Source organism: Salminus brasiliensis, chromosome 19 (assembly GCF_030463535.1).
Source record: "Salminus brasiliensis chromosome 19, fSalBra1.hap2, whole genome shotgun sequence".
In the NCBI taxonomy this organism is placed as follows: Eukaryota; Metazoa; Chordata; class Actinopteri; order Characiformes; family Bryconidae; genus Salminus; species Salminus brasiliensis.
The window spans coordinates 29263657-29279325 of record NC_132896.1 but is presented as its reverse complement, the minus strand read 5'-3'; the positions used below and the strand labels follow the sequence as shown (position 1 = coordinate 29279325).

Genomic DNA, 15669 nt, shown 5'->3' with positions numbered 1-15669 from the left:
AGAAAGTCTTCCCTGGACAGTAGAGACATTTACTCCACCAAAAGCAGGATAAACGTGAGCGTGAGGCGTCTCAAGACTTTTGTCCAACCAGTGTATATTGCATGACAAGCTAAAAACGACATTTTTTCATTCATGTTTTACATTTTATCCTAGTGGTAAATTACACAATGTGTACAGCGCCAGGCTGTATTTACGTACTGATCAAACGCTTCCATCCGCAAGACATATGGCGTGTAACAGCAGTCAGGAAGTTCAATTGCGAGAAGAAAGAGAAAGGCGCACTTGAGCTTGCAGAGGAAGATCAACCTTTATTTATTGAAACTGCTTGCATACAAAATATATTGCACTATAACCAAACAATGTCAACATAAAACCCAGTCTGTTCTGCTATTATGTACAAAGAAATTATTACCCAAAGTGCAGTAACATACAAGGTCAGTCTACCTTGGTTCAGTATCTACAGTTTTTCCATGTTTTTTTTTTCTCCTGTTCAATTTATCATCTTTTTTTGACCACGACAGCTTACGTTGTGAGCAAGAGATGTTTTCTTTATTTTTATACGATTTCATCGTCCTGTAAATTCATCGATGCTCTCCGACAAATAAATAGCTAGAAAACAGTCTGTGTTTGGCAACGCTTGCGAGACGTAAGAAGTTTAGTTGTTTTCTTATCCGATGACCGACTGTCGCGAATCTCGTCAGCTTCCAGCCTGCCTCAGGTTAGCAGGCCGTAAAAACACCGAGAGTAAACCATTTAACGATCGTTGGAGTTAAGTCTTAGTCCAGGAGTTGCGTGAGGTGGCGGCTAAAACGCCTCGACCAGCTCACAGGAAAGAGAACTTTGCAGCTTTCCTTCACTCCTGTCTTTGTAAATCCGCTGCCTGTAGCAAGCTTACCAGCTTGGCTCTGTCTGGTTTTGTGTGTTTTTAGAAGATCAGTTTTCAGTTGTCTTGCAAACCTTGCGTCCAGTCTAAAAGGTGGGAGAAGGTTTGCACCTTTTTCCCTAAGCCATCCTAAAGTCTAAAGGAAGGAAGGAGGACTCCAGCAGTTTTTAATGCAGTCTGCACTGGTAGCATTTGACAGACTGTCCTAATTCTGACACGTTTCCATGCACTTACACGCTTCTAATAAATTAAAAGGGTCTACAAAGGGTTCTTTGAGAAATGCCATAGAACCACCATTGTGGGTTCCATAAAGAAGGAGGAGGTTTAAAGAAGTGGTTCTTTAAAGTGGTTCCTCATGGAATCAAAAATGGTTCTTCCATGGCATTGCTCAGATGTCAACTCTTGGTAGTACAAGAACAGAGCACATTTATAATAGAAGCCAAAGGGAACTTGCTTTAGGAACCCATTGGCTTCCACTGTGTACCGAGTAAGCAGGCTGTCTGTTGGGTTTTTAACAGCGTGTCAAAATCAGTGCCTGCAGTAAGAAATTGCATGTTACCAATGCACACGGCAGAGATGACGCTAAAAACACTGGAGTATCCTTTTTAATTTACATAAGATATTGATCCAGGCGAATCACTTCGAGACTGTGGTTTAAGCCGCAGCGAGTGGGGCTGCCTATTTTTGCCTTTTCCGCCAAAGAGAGTTTAGCAAGCATACAGCGACGGAGGGAGAAAAAAACGGCTCTAACTGGCTGTAAATGAATGGTTACTAGCTGTACAGCGAAATAAGAGAGCGCAGAAAGTCACTACCAGGGTTACTGTCACAGTAGGTTTCCCAAAAAAGAAAAAAGGGAAGGAAAAAAACAGAAAAACTAAACGTCTGTGGGTTCAGAACAGCATCACGTCTTCTCGAACTGTAAACCTAAAGAGGTTAATGCACAAGCACTGCTCAGATAAGACAAACGGTTTCATTAGCAAACTTAAAAATGCCACGTCTCCTCGCTCCCTCTATCTCTCTTCCCCCTCCCTAAGCGCGCAGAGCTGCGAAAAAAAGTACAGTAGACTCAAAATTAGCAAAGATATCTAAACTTCAGTTCATTATGTTGACAGCATACATGTGATTCACCTGCTGAGAAGTCTTATCACATTCTAGTTTATTAGAGTTTAATAGATTAAGTACTTGCAGAGTAACACAAACATGATAAGTGCACATTTAAAGTTTCAATCCAAAAGAAACAGCGACGATCGATCTCTTAACAAATGATATAATATACAGTATGCAACCCCGCTGCTAAATGCTCCAAATTCTAGGATGATCCATCTGTAAGGACAGTGACACGGTTACAGAAAGAGATTCCATTATCGGTGCTTCACACCTGAACATGACACTGGGGGGAAAAAAATTATTAAAGAAAATAATAATAAAAAATACAGCAGGACAGATGGCAGTATTGTGTAGCCAGTATGGGGTACAAAAAGGTCATGTTCACCCTGTTTGACAGATAGGTGGGGGCAATATGAGCTTTATTTATATATTTATTTATTTTAATGTTTGGATGGTCCAGACTTGGAATACTATTACTATTAAGTGTAATTATTTACTAAAAAAAAAAAAAAAAGTGTAGACTGACCACTACCAGATAAAGTGGATATTTACTTCACAACAAGAATGTCCAGTCTTAAAGAAAAAACATTTAGGGGCTTCAAATGGTTCTTTGAGGGAGGCCACAGGAAAAAAAACACTTTTGGTTGTTAATAACAGAGATTTCAGTGCAAGTGTTAGTGTGAAGTACCTTTTAAAAAGGTCCAAAAAAACCTTTTACACTAGATGTACAGCTTCCAACTTAAAGGTTCTTCACACTCACGCATCTCTATTACAAACATGGTTGGTTCTTTATGGAACCAAATGTGATTCCTCTATGGCATATAAGCGCCTTTATTTTTAAGAGTTTGGAAGAAAGAAAAAAAAAAAAAAAAAAAAAAAAAAAAAATCAGAACACCTCTCAAGTGGTTAGAAATATTTCGTCCATAGAATCGCATCGTAAAAGTGGTTGACTACAATACGTCACGCCCATGACTTGGTCAGGAGAACGTTCTCGAAAATCTTCTCTACTCAAAATTCAAAACCTCAGCCACATGAAAAACATAAACTGAGGCTTGATGAAGTCCTGCGTTTCAGATGTACAAAAATGATGGGTATGAAATACTGTACATGCACCACAAAAAGGTTGCTCTTTTTTTTCTTCTTGTTTTTCTTTTTTTTTTCTTTTATCAGTGGCTGGCTGAGATCGCAACACAAACGTTGGTTGGATAAGTGTTGTTCATGTCTTCTTCCCTGATTTGGACATCCAAATTCTGAAACTATCCACACTAGTTAAAAGGCACAGATCATGTAGGAGCGTCTTTAGGTCTACGTCTTTTTATTTTTTTTATTCCTTTTCAATTTTTCCTTTTCTGTCTTTTTTTTGTTTTTGTTTTGTTTTTTTTTGCTAGCGATGTGGCTGGGACCTCACATCTGAATGGGCTCTAGAACACCAAAGGGTAGAAAATAAAACAAAAACAAACAAAAAACTATATGCCATGAAAGGTGGCACTGAAACTAACACCAAACATCTGAATCTGAATTCATCCTCTATCCACCTCTTTTGTCCTTGAGTTTATGGAGAACGAAAAGAAGGAAATACTTGAAAAAACACACACTGTTTTTTTTTTTTCTTTTTCTTGTTAAACGTATTTCACCCACAGCTTCAGTTAGTTTCATAGGTAGTTGCCTAGAGAGTCAATTACAAAACCTGTAGCTTCTGATCTGATTTAGAGACCGGCTTCCCTAAGCAATGTAGACTACAAAAATGCAACACGGCATCCACCAGAGACCTTCGTCTACTGCCCCCTTTTTAGCAATTACAAAATGTGCTTGATGTCATGTCTTGCGACAGCCCTACTGACCTGGTTGTCTTTGGCCTAATATGTCTCTAATGAAGAAGCTTCTGGATTGGTGGAGTTGAGTGGGAGACTGAAAGGGGAGTGGTGAGGGGCGGAGGGGGGCTCTCTGTTTTACGACACCCCATTCACCACCACTTGGCTGTCTTGGCCTTCTTGCTTCTCCTTCTTCAAGCCTCGCTCTTTAACAGGCCGCTGTCTGGGGGCGCTGGCGTCTCCGGTGGGTGCTTGAGGCCCTCGGCTGGCGTGGACGCTCCTTTCGTTATTGCTGTCGACTCGAATCTGACAGAGGAAGGAGCAGCAGGCCAGAAGAAAGGATTAATCGGTTATGTGTGTCAAGATATGCAGAAACTAGTTTGTTAGATCAGAGCTTGGCAGATGTGCTGTCCAGTATACCGGTCTCCCAAATATACTGAGGTTTCATTATAGTGGTGTTAAGAGATGACAGTTAAAGATATCTGCGGTTGAGGTCGACTCCTATACTTTACTTACTGCACCAATATATGCACTTCTATTGGTGGTATACCCATCCACCACCATGTTTGACATATTGTAGCAATACTCCACCTTGGCTGCAGACTGCGTCACATTTCGTCATACATCATATCATATCATATCATAACTGACATTCACACAACCTGAATGCAGCCTAAATAGATTTTGGGCCAACTGCAGCACCATTCAAATTAGTTTATATATTATATTTATATATTAGTTTATATATATATATATATATATATATATATATATATATATATATATATATATTCACAAAGCAGCTTTACAGAGATGCAGGCCCGAGCCACTTTTATGAAAGCCAATGGCGACAGTGGCAAGGAAAAACACCCTCAGATCAAGAGGAAGAAACGTTAAGAGTAACCAAGGGGAACCAATCCTCAGCAGAACAACCAGTCAGATTGAGTGATTTAAAGAAGAACTACAGCTAAAGTGAATGCAAGTCATGAGTTATGAACATGTGAGTAAGCGCAGGACACATGCGCAGTATTATTGCGTTAACAAGGATCCATGCCTTGTGGGGATGTAGTTCAGTGGTAGAGCGCACGGTTTGCATGTATGAGGTTCAGGGTTCAATACCCGGGCTCGTCAAGCTGGCACTGTTGGGCACTTTAGCAAGGCCTTTAACCCAGTGTTGGCTCCCCACTGGGTGTCCATGGTGTGTGTGTGATTGTGTGTGTGCTCACTGCATGAATGGGTTAAAGGCGGAGACCAAATTCCACCTGTGTCCAGTATAAATAGATATAGTTGCCTGTGTTATTGCTGGATATTTGTGCATAATTCAATCTTCTGAAAGAACTGTTGGGTCCCTTTCTACAGAGTATGTGAAAACTTCTACTAACAGTGCAGAAGCCTGAGCAATCATTTACCTGTAGGGAATCCTCTTGAGGCCTTGGCTTAGAATCTCTGGAGTTACGAGAGCGGGACTCACTCCAGTGCATTTCCTCAGCTGAGTAAACACAGATCCAACCCCACATATGTTAGCACCAGATAGCTCTATCTAGAATATAACTGCACTATAAATTTATGCAACCATAATACTGAATATTTTTACATAATATCTAGAAACAGTCCAACACAACACATAGAACAAATGTTTTGAGAAAATATAGAAGGAAAAGAATAAGCGACTGACTTTTGTAACCCCCTCCTCCTCTGCCTCTTCCTCCACGACCCCTGGTCCCTCCACCCCGCTTGCGCCCGTCCGAGACCCGTTTAGGGTAACCCATTGACTCCTCGTCTGTGGGGGCCAGGGACCAGTCACTCAGCTCATCTCTGTGGTCAGATTCGGTCTCTGATGCGTTAGAGGCTTCAGAGTTGGTCCCTTACCAAATATAAGGGAAAAGGTCACACAAAAAATGATACCGGTTGTGATTTACAGACATTTCGTGCAGTTATGATATTATTAAAGCTTTACATTACAGCAACCATTCAAAGTTATGAATCTTTAGGCCTTCAGATTTGCACTGGAGCTATTAAGCTAATGTGCTTATCAGATAAGCTTATACCCCCACAATGTTGTTAAATAAACTCAGACAGACTTGCTTATCTGGTTTCTGACTTTGTTATGACACAGTGTTATCTATAAAAAGAGACAAAATACATCTCAAGGCTAAAACAGTAGAGGCAGCCATGCTGCATTCTGCCTATACAGTCATTAATTTTAGCTACATCAGCTTACCAGACTCAGAACAATCTAAAGAAGCGAACTCAGACACTACACATGGGTTAGAAATGTATTCCTGGGGAAACTTTCTGTACCTGAGGCAAACGTAGGGCCTCGTCTCCCTCTGCCCCCGCGACCAAAGGGTTTGCCCCCTCGTGAAGGGCCCATGCCATTATCAGCACTGAAGGGCTTTTCCTTCTCTGGCCTGCCTGGAGGAGCTCTGGGTCCTCCGCCAATCTGTCTCAGCTGTTCATCAATCTGTAGCCTCTCCATCCGCAATTGGTCCACCTCCTGAATATGACAAAACATCTCTATTTTCAATTTTTTTTTCTCTTCTAGTTACATTTAGAAACTGACAGGTGTTCTTCACATAGTGTCAAAATTCTGCGATTCATGAACCAACAAAGAATAAAACCTTTTTACACTGACTTCAGTTACACATCTACTTTACAGCGACGATATATACAAAAGCATACAGTTACAGGAAATCCAGAGGGTGGTTGTTTCCATCCTTAAAGCATTTGAAGCATTTAATGAATCAGACAAGTGAAACGACTAGATTTTAAAGAACTTTAGAATTACGTAATATTGTGACTAGTACCAGTCAACCAGTAAGCAGCAGCAAATTATTATTAAGGTTAATATAAGGGAATAACAATAATAATAACAATAATAATTCGGATGCCCAATAGCTTTGGAATCCTATAGAAATTGCCAGATTTTCGCTTGAGAAACAAAGTTTCTTCATATTTACTGATATTTCAAACCAATACTTGATCATATAGTTATTGTACTCTGGAAAAGCAGACCATTTAGACTCGGCTACTGCAGTAAAATACCTGCCTTAGATCCATTTTACTGCATTCGCAGCCCTCTACAAATATAGGTTATGTGTTTTCTGGGGTGCTAATCCAGACAGATGCGGTGCCCGTTATGACACTTTTATAATGTATCGATATCAGCAGGTTTATACTTTAAAAAAAATATATTGGACATCGGCGTCCCTAATTATAACTAACTGGACAAGCTTTGGGCCTTAGAAAGCACCATATTTTCTGACACCATAAGATTTGACTGTGAGACAAATCTTAGAGAGAAGGGCATTTTTGCAAGTAACGCAAGAAAAAAGGGCCTACCTTCAGATAGTTGAGATGGTAGTCGAGCAGGATGCGAGCATTTGAAATGCTCTCTTTTGTCCCAACAAACACAAATGGCACCATGCCCTTTTAACAAAAAGTTTAATAAATTGATTTAAACCAAAGTTACACATTAATGAATAAAAAGGTTCTCTCTCTCACACACACACACACACACTATGTCCAAATGTTTGTGGACACCCTTTCTAATGAATGCATTCAGCTACTTTAAATTGCACCCGTGCAAATAGGACTCTCAGGAGCAGATAAACATAATGGCAGGTGCGGGCTTGAGGCTTGTATGAATCCCCCCCAGCATTGAGCTTGTGTTCTCTAGAATGATGAATGGTTCTCCATCCAGTACTTTAAGGGTTACTTGGGGATGAGTTGGTGTGGTGTGTATGTAAATAATATATAAAAAAATCAAGGTTATTTAGAACGTTTGCTTGTAAACAAATACTGACCTCCTCTATTGGAGATGTTTTTTTGTCGTTTTCTGGTTCCACTCTTACTCGGACAACACCAGATTTATCCACAACCTCCTGAATCAGTTTCCCACTCTTTCCAATGACTTTTCCTGGTGAAGCAGAGACAGAAAGACAGTTCCAAGGGGGCTTTCGAAACACTTTATCATATAAAGCACTTCACTGCTTTTCTCACCAGCTTACTCACAGCTAACGACCAGCATTACAGATGTTCACCATGTAATTGCACTGCGCCATCAACTGGGAGGTCAAAGGGTCTCACATGCCTTCCTCTGGTGCATGTAAAGCCTTTCTGAATGATCATCGTCAGCATTTTCAAACAGCTCACCGCAGGAGCCAACTGCTGAACTCAGTCATTAGAAAACAGAAGCCTTGATTGGGCGCAGTGTTTCTTAACTACAGGGGATCGAGGACCCCTGCTGCCTTTCAACACTAATGACGACATGGCCAATTACACTCTCACAGACCCCCCAGCCATGGATGCCATATGATGCGCCAGGGTCACAGCAGTGTGGTTCACTTCCAGACTTCTAAAGCAGCGTTTTCAGAAGGATGAAGCACCTCGGGGGTCATGTCCATAGATCAGCTGACATTTCACTTTTTCTTGTCCTTACCTACTAAATTCCTGGGCACTTTGATAATGTCTTCAGAAAACTCCAGGTAGCTCCTCGCTTTCCGCACAGCCTCCTGGTCCTGGAATCAAAGCCCACACTGGTCACACATCTATCCTAGGCATCGAAGCGCCTTCAGACCAAGACTGGTTGTCAAACATCATCTTGCTGTGTACCTCTCCATAGATGTGAAAGGTGCAGGTCTCTTCATCCAGGTCTATGTTGGTGACTCCAGGGACTTTGCGAGCTTGCTGGATGTTCGCTCCATGCGTGCCTATGGCCAGGCCCATCAGGTCATCACGTACCACAAACTGCTCATGGAACCTGGACGCCAACTGCCGGGAGCTCTACAGAGAGGGTGGAGAAGGGGGGTGGGGTGTCAAGCAAATGGTAAAACATGAGCAAGAAGGGATAGATTGGGAATTTTACACATCAGAATATATGTCCTCTTCATCAGGAGAACATTTGTATAAGAAAAGGAATGTCTTCTTTAGTAAGCCTGTCACGATAGTCGTGTTATCAAACAATATATGGACATGACTTCGTAAATGAGCTGGGTATGTTTTAAAAACAGAGGTTTTATTTTATTTATATTTTTACATTCCAATTCCAAAGTCTAAATATTCTTATTAATAATAATAATAATAATAATAATAATAAAATAAAATAATGGTGTAATCACACCATTATGCTGTTAATCATTAGATCACTAGCATAAATTAGTATTTAGGTAAAATAAATAATGTCACAATTATTAATTATAATTGTTATTTATTATAAGAACCATAATTACTAATAAAACAACATTATCTTGACAGGCCTAGCCTGTAGTGCACCGTCTAGAAACAGCCTATTCTTTAATGGAATTTCTGGACAATCAGGTTGCATTCAGAGTCTTTCCTCCAGAGAGAAATGCTGAACATGTATACTAATCTTTTAATACACTACATGGACAAAAGTATTGGGACACCTGCTCATTTTTCCCTGGCTTCTTCTGAAATCAAGGGTATGTGCGCATCTGCAAATCTGTTTCAGCAATAAGTGCAATTTATTATAGTTGAATGCAAGAATACATTCTTTAAAAGGGGTGTCCACAAACATTTGGACACTTTATGTATGTCTTTACGCATGATCTGGATAATCTGCAGTCTTGTAACTTTTGCACTCCAGTATGGCACAAGAGGTTAGCGCTGTTAAGCCCATGTGCACCTCAGTGGACCTAAAACACAGCAGGACTTAGGATCATCCTACTGTGTAGTCTTATGGACTTGGGTCTAAAAGTACTGATGCTGCCAAACAAATGTCTTAAAGTGACTGACATACTGAACCTGCAGATCAGCTAAACTGGTAGAGAAATGTTGAAATCACCCTCAACCTACAAAACTTATGAGACTAACATTAAGAAATTCATATTTCTATACATAGCAAGGAAATCAAAACAGTGCTTCTACATACGAATTAGGCATGTTTTAAGGGAAAGCATCGGACCAGCAGACTTTTTCAATGCACAATGCAAAAGCCAGCACCTGCCAAGTATTACTATGCAATTAGCTAAAATTAGAAAGATCCACAGTACAATCTATCAATAGCCCAAAATCTACTTCTTTCATCTCTCCCTTTTTGGCATCAGAGTGACCAGACTTTTTAATGTTTCTAATTATACGACACCCATTTCAATCTATATTTATTCCGTAACTGACCTGTGCATCAATGAGGAATCATATTCTGGCCATGGCTCAGCTAAGGCTCATCTAGGCAGAAGCACATTTAACTGCAGAGGCCTGGAATGTAACAGCTGTGCATACGCACATAGGAGAAAGTAATACCCCTTTGCACTTGTTAAATATAGACGCCCTGAAGTGCCACACAGCAGATTTGTATCCCATAATGAACAGGAGTCGTGCACCGTTTGGGACTCCCAACGGTCACATTCAATCAAACGTGTCAGACGTATCAAGTTACGGCACCAATAAAGTCTATTTTCATTACATTAGGAACTCCTCTCCCTAACAAACTGCACATTTTGCTGGCAGACTTGATTACAGTGAGCAGAGCAGTGGAGTGTACAGTACTGAACTGGTGTGTATGAGTGTAAGGCAGGCTGATGTCAGACTTGGAACGGTTGGACGTACCTCTAACTGCCGACTGGCCTCTTCATTTCGCAGGATGAGGGCCAGCTTGGTGCGCAGGCTCCTGAAGTGCATGTCCGTCAGCATGGTCGCTCGTTTGGTCGTAACCTCATTAACCGACTGAACGGAAGGAAAGGAGAGCGTTACTAAAAAATGTGAAGCTCCAGAACTTTTCAGAAGGAGCTGCATGGATTCTGTGCGGGGAGCAAAGCCTTACCAGAATAACCAGCTGCTTTTTCTCCGAGTCGTACGTGACGTTGAACGCGCCGATAGCTTTTTTGAAGTCTTTATGAGCAGAGTCTTTTGCACACCTGGGAATGCAATGGGAATCCGTCAAATTCCATACAATTATTAATATATCATTTAACATAATGTAATAAGCGTGTTAGGAATTACGCTCAAACAACGAAGCACATACATCTGCCGCAAATCTTCGGGGACGTCCAGTCTGATCTTCAGAAACGTGTTCTTCGAGGCGGCTTTGTTTGGGTTCACAGGCCGTAGCCTATCTAATGTGACGATCTCATTCAGTGTGGCATCGCAGGCTGCGTACTCTATAACATAAAACTACAGAGGACAGACAAAGAGCCACAGATAAACAGAAATACAGTCTTCATGGTCACACCTTCACATTTCTGATTTACCACTTCATTAGGGAAGCATGTGGACATGCGTAAATGTACGTCTTAGCCAATCTATGCCACACAAATCATCAGGGTGTTCATTCAGGTGACCGTGATCTGATTTAGACACAGTCAGCTTCATGATGCAATAAATGGCTAGTCACTTAAAGCGAAACAGAGATTCATGGAGGTACCCTCCCACTCCTGACGGTTATTTTGATGGTAGCTCACTTTAGAATAGTTCTTCTAAGGCAGGCACAACGGTAGAGTGGTTATAGCTTAGAGCTGCCTCCCCCCCCTCCCTTACACATCCAACTCAATCATCCCACTATTGCTCACCTCTCCTTTCACCATGCGCACTTTGGCTAGCCACCACCCACATGGTTCCTTGTCATTGGCCCTGGAGTACACCTACAGATCATTCAGCAAAACCAACAGTTGTGAGTCAGTTTATGCAGACAGAACAGGCAGTGCCAGGCTTGCTGGTTACATGCGTTTTTGTGGTGCGACTACGCTGTGAGCGTACGTACCTCGACATCATCGCTTTCGCTGATCTCTTTCTGAACTCCGACGGGGGGAGGGAAGCGAACATCATGAAAAGGAATCTGTCGCTCTGGTTGCCAACTGCGATGCCAAACAAATGGAGAACATCCAGAAATGGTTCATTAGAGGAGGTAGAATCAGGTTCACTTCAGGTTCACTACAGTTTTTGATAAAAGCCTGCAAAGCAGGCCTCTGAAGCTGGGCGATACATCATACATGCCGCTGTGTTCACAGTTTTAGCAATATATTTGATTTGAGCATTATATCCATTCACGCTAGCATGTGCAATGTGTCACTCTGGTATAATTGTAAGAGAGGTCTAGCAGTCCAATCAGATTCTTTTTAAAGGAGGAGAAATATTCACCTTTATCAGCTAATCCAAATATCTCATGCTACTGATGCACTCAATTTTATCAATATCGGCCAGCATTCTTATAGCCCCTTATGTGCCACTGGGCTTCACTCTGGCTTAGTAATACAATACAATACCCAGCAACCCCCACCCCCCCGCCGAAAGGAAAACAGCACTTTACTAGTAAAGGTAGATGGATACTCACTTGTTCTCAAAAGACACAGTGACCGTGCTCTCGTGCACATCCTTTATTAAGGCCTGTAAGGAGGGACAGTCAGTTACTACAATGCAAATTCTTGCAAAGATGCACAAACACATCCATGCACATACCATAAACCACAGTATCGGATCATCAGACAAGACAAAACAACAAATATTCAACATTAGTGTTAAGTGGGGGCAGTGGTGGCTCAGCGGTTAAAGCCGGGTTATCGATAACAGGGTTGTGGGTTCGATTCCCGGGCTCGGCAAGCTGTTACTGTTGGGCCCTTGAGCAAGGCCCTTTACCCTTACTGCTCCCCGGGCGCTGGAGTTGACTGCCCAACGCTCTGTGTGTGTGTGTGTGTGTACTCACTGCCCCTAGTTCACTAGTGTGTGTGTGTTCACTACCACAGATGGGTTAAATGCAGAGGACACATTTCGCTGACAAATACGTGCACCTTTACCTTTACCTTTAAGTCATCAGTGCATTGAACACACACCGCGACAGTGAGCACATATGCCCGGAGCGGTCAGCAGCCATTGCTGAGGCGCCCGAGGAGCAGAGAGGGTAAAGGGCCTTGCTTAAGGGCCCAACAGTGGCAGCTTACCAAGGTCTCGAACCTACAACCCTGTCATCAACAACCTGGTGCTCCAACCTTATATAGCCAAAGGGCAAGTTTGCAGTAAGGGTTGAGGGAAAAGGCCTCCTTAACTTTTAATAGAAGTGAACAAAATATTTTTAGGAGCATTTCTATACATGTTTTTATTTACTGGTCCATTTTCCATTCTTCAGAAACCTGCGCTCAAATGATGTCAAAAATGAAGATACAAGGTTTTTGCGGGACAGCATCTAGAGCTGCATGTAGATGCCAGATTTTCTAACACCTGATTGACACGCAGTATTACACTGTATGTCACGGGTGATATATGCGAGTACAACATTAGGAGACGTAAAGGCAGCTGAAAGGCGGGGCTTCTGAGAATCCGTACGCCTGGTTTCTGTTACTGGGCTCTTATTTTTAAACCAGTTACTTTCAGATACTGTTCATTTTCAGTTATAACACGGTCTCTTCAAGCAAAATGCAGGTTTAGATGCATTGTGCTGGTATTAATTTTGACCAATATGGCCTTGTTGTTCAGGTTTGTTGGCTGAATAGATTCTGAGTAGACCGGCAACCAATGGGACCTCCTGAAATGGGTACCTGTGGTCATTTTAAAGGGTATAGTTGGGTACTAATGAAGTAGTCCATTAACCTGTGTTTTTTCATACCAGCTCTCATGTGGGGCCGTCATTAACTGAGCGCTCACAGAGGGTCTGGATCTTGGGAGTTTGTGATTGAGAACCCAGGCATCCAAGGCGATCAGTTGCCACATATTTATGTCATCTTGCAATTTTAAGAATTCATTTTAAGCATTACTTTAAAAGCTTCATTATACTGACATAATGCCAGCTATTAAAACCACTGTTTCCCAACAGATTCAGCATAATGCATCTCCATTTTTGCCATAACCGTGAATTTTCTTAAACTATATGATGAATGGGTCAATGGAAATCCTGCAAAGTGACTTGAAATTCCATCTTTTTGACGTCCATTGAGAGTAAAGTTGCTATTTGTGAGATCTTACATTTATTCTTAAGCAGTCTTATGCCAGTAAGGCTGCTGATTAACCAGGCTGACAGTGCACAGGTTACGCGCCCCCCTCCCGGAGCTACCGCAGAGCTCTTTTACCACCACAGTGTATGCACAGAATGGCAATAAGAAATAAAAATAGCAGTGGCTTCCCAGACAAATGGGATCAACACTGATCTAATGGCACAAACTTGTACAGAAATGAACAGGTGACACAGTGCTGGCTGCTGGCTGCCCATGCCATGCCACACATAAGCTTCAATCACCCCACTTGCCCGTGTAATGCTGGCTTGAACAGGCTTGGAGGTGCAAAATAATAGAAGGGGTAATGCTTAGGGTCCAGAGAAGTAAGGATTGTGCTGTAATCCAGCGTCCCAGGATCTCACAGTGTAGCAGAGCCAGCTAACCACCATCCTCTGCAGCTTGCAGCGATACGAGCAATGGCAGCTAGTGGCCTAAAACCAGCCGTCGAGCCATTTTAGACTCAACGAGGAGCAAAAGGTACCGCTTAGCTTTGAATCAGGGGGTTAAACAGAGCTCATATGGAAGCTAGAACAGATCATAAGTACCTCTAAATAAAGCCAGATGAGGAGCTGGACCTTACCGAGCTTAACGCACCGCAAACAAACAAGACTGGCCACGGCGGGCTGGGCCTAGCGAGCCTGGACGGCTACAGCACCGCAAGCAGCCCAGACTCGGGGGGGAGGCTTGCTGGGACTCGGAGACGTAAACACGGAAGGAGACGGTATCTAAAAGAAGAGCGAGATGGAGGGTGGTACCCACCTTATAGAAAGCCCCACTCGCCCCCCGGACTTCCACCGCCAGCTCGTCCATGGCGCCCGCCCGCAGTGAAACAGTAGAAGTGGCTGCAGCTGCCGTGTCGTCGCGCCTCCTCCTCCTCCTTCTCCTTCTCCTCCTCCTCCTCTACCGAGCGGCGGGGTAAGGCCGCTAGGGCTGGTGCTCCTGACGCTTTAGGCTGGAGAGCAGAGGGAACCGTGCATGGAGCCCCGAGGAGGCCGAGGCTGCTGCTGCTGCCGCTGCTGCTGCTCGTCGCCGCTCCGCTCCGATGTAAACACGGACACACAGCCCGTCTCCCTCCCCTCGCGCACCTCCACGAACACGTGACACGGGGCTGCGCGCTACGTCACCACGCTCCCTCGATCAAACCTACAACCGAGGGCCCATTAAAAATGTAAAAGTCGTTCAGATACAATATTTAATTATTACTAAATATTTTATGAATTATTTATAACTGTATAAGTATATTGTGTAGATAATTATATTCGTAGTGAAGTTTATAATAATATGTGTGAGGAAAGGTCTTCTGTCACTGCTCTCTTGGTATCATCCTAACTTTTGAAAAAGAGCATTAGTAATAATTTAGCAATGGTTTTGACAATCTTAAAAAAAAAACATAATAATGGACAAGACTGAGGTTATATATAATTTAAATATTTTAAATTTATTTGACAAGTGGCGCAGTGCAGAAACCCAGGTCATTCCAGCAGGTTGACTTACGTTTTCTTCCTTTACTGGTTTTCCATATTTTCTGGAGCTCGCTACTGATATTAAGATCATACTGACGGAAAACCAGTCCAAATTAGTTTAGGAAGTTTATTTTGCAATTTAACTTAAAAAGGTAAAAGAGACTGATGGTCACTAAAAACCTGTCATTACCATCACAACATTTTTTGTGCTGGTAATGACAGTTTGGTTGCGGTAATGACAATTATCCCTTTTTTTTTTAAGAGAAAAAGACCCTGAGTCATGGATTTCCTAGCACTGCTCAATACCATCTATGAGATGCACTTTAAATAAATATGTGAATTATATGGTGTATTTCATGAAATATTTCCATGATCATAGAAATGGTAATGACGCTAAATAAATCTACTCCATGATCAGGAGGAATACATGGTTACATTACTCACTTCTCCACACTCTTCTCTCA

General features: G+C 42.3%; 1 protein-coding gene across 1 annotated transcript; it reads right to left on the bottom strand.

Annotated features, from left to right (window-relative positions):
• Positions 1–288: 288 nt before the first annotated feature.
• Positions 289–14812, bottom strand: fmr1 (fragile X messenger ribonucleoprotein 1). Its single transcript, XM_072663135.1, has 15 exons — positions 14502–14812; positions 12092–12144; positions 11522–11615; positions 11331–11402; positions 10787–10935; positions 10586–10679; positions 10372–10488; positions 8416–8586; positions 8243–8321; positions 7608–7720; positions 7144–7230; positions 6103–6298; positions 5477–5665; positions 5211–5290; positions 289–4107 (listed from the first exon to the last, which is right to left on the bottom strand). Exons 1-15 carry the CDS (start codon positions 14550–14552, stop codon positions 3940–3942), a joined length of 1713 nt encoding a protein of 570 aa, XP_072519236.1. The 5' UTR covers positions 14553–14812; the 3' UTR covers positions 289–3939.
• Between the last annotated feature and the right edge of the window lie 857 nt (positions 14813–15669).